General features: G+C 38.0%; 1 protein-coding gene across 1 annotated transcript in view; it reads right to left on the bottom strand.

Moving 5' to 3' along the window:
- Positions 1–5,656, bottom strand: part of FBXL13 (F-box and leucine rich repeat protein 13) — a 304,871-nt gene that overhangs the window by 197,349 nt on the left and 101,866 nt on the right. The window contains exon 7 of the mRNA XM_007945197.1: positions 2,270–2,402. Within this exon, the coding sequence (XP_007943388.1) occupies positions 2,270–2,402 (133 nt within the window). The remainder of the gene's footprint in view (positions 1–2,269; positions 2,403–5,656) is intronic.

Raw genomic sequence — 5,656 nt, 5'->3', positions numbered from 1 at the left:
GACCTTCGGGTCTGGAATTGAACCCACACCTGTGGCTTCCAGCCAAACAAAAGACAGGCATATGAGTTGAACATTTACCTGAGGTAGATACACTCCTTGAAGAGAACAATCATGGGAGAAAAAAGGGCTGTGTATGCACAAGGAGAGACAGTTCAGAGGGCAGGAGTGCATGGAGGTATGGACACAGGGAAGAGGTAAGTATGGAGAGGAAATGGAAGGGGAGCTGTTACATTGTGGTAAATTGTAGTCAATGCCATGAGACAATGTGTGTGTGAATTGGTGTATGGAAAGTGAATTTGCTTTGTAAATTTTCACCCAAATCACACACACACACACACATACACACACACAAATAAATAAATAAAGGTGTACATGACTGATTGCTTCTGTGATAAAGAGATTTGTTCTAAAAACTTCATTTCTCAATAAACATTACATGATATATTTTCAAAATAGACAACAAAATATCAAAAGCAAGAAAATATTTTTAAAGCAAGAAAATGTAAAGCATTTGTGGTATAGTAAATTACCTGGTATGGCTTTTCTAGCCATAAATCTTTGTAAACTCTGTGGTGGAATTTGCTGTGAGCAACTGAGGAACTCCTGATTGTAAAAGTTATCCACCTGGGGTATTTCTGTTGGGAGCAACACAAAGCAATGTTCTGGGAGCAATGTCCCTGCTCTCTCTCAGATACTTAGAATTCTGATGTTATGATTGGTTGGTTTGGCCACTCTGCCAGGCTCAAAAGGAGGCCTCCTGGAGGCAGAAGAGGTCTCTCTCGGACTGCTGGTTGAGGAAGACATGCTGCTGAAAAAGACGTGCACTCCTGAAAGAGACACGCACTGCTGGGAAAGAGATGCAAGAGACACTCATTGCTGAGACACCGAGGGACACTCACTGTTGGGAGAGAGACTGTGAGAGACTGTTAGGAGAGAGACTGTGGACTGGGAGAAAGACTGAGCGTTCTTCCTGAACTTGAATTGTAGCCTGGTGCTTCCCTAATAAACCCCATAATCTGTGAGTTCTGTGTGGTCACTGCAGTGAATTATCAAACCCAGAAGAGAGGTGGTGGGTGCTTTGGGAGGAACGGTTGGTGAAAGGGCTGGAGGGAAGTAGCATGTCTGGCCTGGCAGGAATAGGCCTTGGGTTACTGATGGTGATTCTGTCTTCCTCTTGTGGGGTTAGAGGAGATCAGGAGATGTGGCCTCCCTGCCCTTTTTGCAGCATTTAAGGTAAGAAAATATTTTTAAGCTATGTTAAACCTCAGATACCAATATGAATTACCTAAGATACAGATATAGATGGGTACATATGATACATATCAACTATAGCATCATTATCTAAATAATGAACATATAGTCAATTTGCCCACTGAATTGTAAAGAGTTTAACTTAGGCATTTTCATTATTTGACTTTCTATATACCCTCTGTAGGAGCCCTGGTAGTACAGTGCTTAAGTCCTTGGCTGCTAACCTGAAGGTTGGTGGTTTGAATCCACCAGTCCCTTCACTGGAGAAAGATGTGGCAGTCTGCTTCTGTAAACATTTACAACCTTGGAAACCCTAAAGGGTAGTTCTACTCTGTCTTATAGGGCTGCTTGAGTCAGAATTTAATTCTTGGTTTTTATGCTCTCTATAAAATTTGCAACTTCTTGTTCCCATTTCCTCTCCATCTTGAACTTCCCAGTGGGCTCATGCCTAAACATCATGAACTTCAAATGGAAGCAGGTTAAAAATTAAAAATCTAGGTAAGGTTTATAGTATTGTATCCAGATTCCTCTCATATTTCTTCTTCTCTCCACCTCTTCTAAATCCCCAGACTTCCATCTCATTTTGTTCTGTGTTAAATTATTAAGCACATTGCTAATTAATAACTCTTCTCTCAATTTTCATGAAAGCAAAAGGAAGTAGCTGTTACAAAAGGTACCTCCTAACCTTCATCTCTAAGGTAGGTTTGGATCCTCGCAGAATCATATGCAGACTAAACCCAAAAGATTTCAAAGGACCATTTTCTGCTTCCTTGCCCCATGGATTCTATAACAGAGTCAGAGCTTCTCTTGCAAGATCCCATATATCTAAATATAATAATATGAACTTCAAGATATACAATCCAGTAAGAACTGACCATATTATAATCTCTTTAAATGGTTGCAATTGATATTCACATGGCCTAAGACTGTAAGTGAAGTCTCACCTTTATTTACATTTTTGTTTGTTTAATCAGAGCACAGGAAAGTGAGATAAATAGTTGTAATGGAATGTACTTACTGACAGATCTCAAAGTTTTCGGTTTGAGAAGACAACCCCGAAAATTCAAATGTAGCACATTTAGACGCCACCTTTGCAAGGTAGACACTATATATTTGTCAATAACCATGCCTTTTAAGGTGGAAAAATCAATCTAGAAAGGATAAATGAAAAACATTAAGAAATTAGAAAGATGTGTTTCAGGTACAAATTCAAAAATTTTTTAAAGTACTGAGTACTACCACCACTTGTTTGTCAGTTTGTCACACTGTGGTGGCTTGTGTGTACTGTGTCTGGAGACCAGATGCTATGATTATTATTCAAATTCATACACCAACCACTAATGCCAAAGATTAAGAAACTGAAAAATATTGCCAACTACTGCAGTCTGAAATTGATCAAATGTGCCATTAAGATGCATTGATTATTATTGGAATTACTATTATTGGAATGCAAAAGTTGGAAACAAAGAAGAAAGATCAGGAGTTAGAAAATATGGCCTTGGTGATTGAAATGACTCTGAAGATTGCATATAGAATTTTGTAAGACTGAAGACCTATTCATTGGAAATACCTTTTTTTTTTCACAATATAAACAATAACTATACATGTGGACCTCACCAGATGGAATACTTAGGAATCCAATTGACTACATCTGTGGGAAGAGATGATGGAGAAGTTCAGTATCATAAGTCAGACCAAGGCCAGGGGATGACTGCAGAACAGACCATAAATTACTCATAAGCAAGTTCAAGTTGGAGCTGAAGAAAATTTAAAACAAATCCACAAGAGCCAGAGTATATCCTACCTGAATTTAGAGATCATTTCCAGAACAGATTTGACACATTGAACACTATCGACTGAAGTACAGAACGGTTGTTGGATGACATTAATAACATCATATGTGAAGAAAGCAAGACGTCATTAAAAAGACAGGAAAGAAAGAAAAGCCAAAATGGATGCTAGAAGAGATTAAAAAAAACTTGCTCTTGAAGGTAAAGTACCTAAAGCAAAAGGAAGAAATGATGAAGTAAAAGAACAGAACAGAAGATTTCAAAGGAAAGCTCAAGAAGATAAAATATTATAATGAAATGTGCCAATATCTAGAAAACCAAAAGGGAAGAACACATTCAGCATTTCTTGAGCTGAAATAACTGAACTAAAAAATCAATCCATGAATTGAAGGTTTCTTTGGGCAAAATATGGAACAACTCAGGAAGCATCAAAAGAAGATGAAGGAATACACAGTCACTGTACCAAAAAGAACTGATCAATGTCCCTTCATTTTGGGAGGTAGCATATAATCAAGAAATGATGGTATTGAAGGAAGAAGTCCAAACTACACTGAAGGCATTGGAGGAAAAACAAGGCTCAAGGAACTGACGGAATACCTGTTGAAATGTTTTAAAAAATGGATGCAACACTGGAAGCACTCACTTGTCTATGGCAAGAAATTTGGAAGACAGCTACCTGGCCAACTGACTGGAAGAGATACATATTTGTGTCTATTCCAAACAAAGGTGATCCAACAGAATGCAGACATTATCAAAAATATTAATATCACCAAGCTCACTGCCATCCAATCAATTCCAACTCATAGTGACCCCCATTGGATTTCCAATGTGTTAAATCTTTACAGAAGTAGATTACCTTGTAATCTTGTCTTTCTTCTATGGAGCAGCTGGTGGGTTTGAACTGCCAATCTTCTAGTTAGCAGTCAAATGCCTTAAGCACTGTGCCACTAGAGCTCCTTATTAATATCACACATAAGTAAAATTTTGCTGAAGATAATTCAAAAATGGTTACAGCTGTACATCAACAGGGAACTGCCAGAAATTCAAGCCAGATTCAGAAGAGGACATCAAATGAGGGATATCATTTCTGATGTCAGATGTATCTTGGGTGAAAAGAGAATATCAGAAAGATGTTTACCTATGTTTCACTGACTAAGCAAAGGAATCTGACTTTGTGGCTCATAACAGATTATGGATGACATTGTGAAGAATGGGGTTCCACAACACTTAACTGCTCATGAGGAACCTGTATACAGACGAAGAGACTGTTGTTCAAACAGAACAAGGGAATACTGCGTGTTATGAAATCAGGAAAGATGTGCATCAGAGTTGTATCCTTTCACCATACTTATTCAATCTGTATGCTGAGCATATAATCTGAGAAGCTGGATGAAGAAGAATGTGGCATCAGGATTACAGGAAGACCTCCAATATGCAGATATGAGATGACACAACATTGCTTGCTGAAAATGAAAAGTACTTTTTGATGAAGATCAAAGACAACAGCCTTCAGTATGGATTACAGCTCAATATAAAGAAAACAAAAATCTCAAAACTGGACCAATAAGCAGCATGATGATAAACAGAGATTATGTAAAAGTTGTCAAGCATTTCATTTTACTTGGATCCACATTCAATGCCAATGGAAGCAGCATTAAGAAATCAGATGATGTACTGCATTGGGCAAATCTGCTGCAAAAGATCTCTTTAATGTGTAAAAAAACAAGGATCTGATGTTGAAGATTAAGGTATGCCTGACCCAAGCCATGGTATTTTCAATTGCCTCATATGCATGTAAAAGTTGGACAATGAATAAGGAAGACCAAAGAAGAATTTCTGCCTTTGAATTATGGAGTTGGTGAAGAATAATGAATATACCAGAAGAACAAACAAATCTGCCTTGGAAGAAGAATAGCCAAATTTCATCTTAGAAGCAAAGATGGCCAGACTTTGTTTTATGTATCTTGGACATGCTATTAGGAGGGACCAGTCCCTGGAGAAGGACATCATGCTTGCCAAAATAGAGGGTCAGTGAAAAAGAGAAAGGTAGATTGACACTGTAGCTGCTACAATGGGCTCTGAAATATCAGTGATTATCAGGATGGTACGAGATCAAGCAATGTTTCATTCTGTTGTACAAAGAGTCACTATGAGTTGGAACTGATTCAATGCAACCTAACAAAAAAACTAAACTTTTGTTCAGTTTTAAGACTTTAGGGGATAAAAATAGGGTTTAAGATTTAAAGATTATCTCAAGACCATAATTTCAGGTCTTGAAATTATCCATCCATCCACCTTTCATAGCTCCAGAAAGACTAGAGTCCATTAAAATTTGAAATTCTGTCCTACATTTTCCCCCTTTGATCAAGATTGCTCAAAATGTTCACTAATGGTAGCTGGGCACCACACAGTTCTTCTGGTCTCATGGCAAAGGAGGCAGTTGTTCATGGAGGCAATTAGCCACATATTCCATATTCTTCTTCTATTCCTGATCTTCCTTCCTCCTGTTGTTCCAAGTGAATAGAGACCAATTGTTGTCTTGGATGGCCACTAGCAATCTTTAAAAACTCCAAGCACTACACAATGAACTAGGAGGTAGAGCAGAAGCACTAAAC

This window comes from Orycteropus afer, unplaced genomic scaffold, assembly GCF_000298275.1.
Source record: "Orycteropus afer afer isolate SDZICR_OR568_19922 unplaced genomic scaffold, OryAfe1.0 scaffold00007, whole genome shotgun sequence".
NCBI lineage: Eukaryota > Metazoa > Chordata > Mammalia > Tubulidentata > Orycteropodidae > Orycteropus > Orycteropus afer.
The sequence above is the reverse complement of the archived record's forward strand: the minus strand, read 5'-3'. Positions and strand labels throughout refer to the sequence as shown.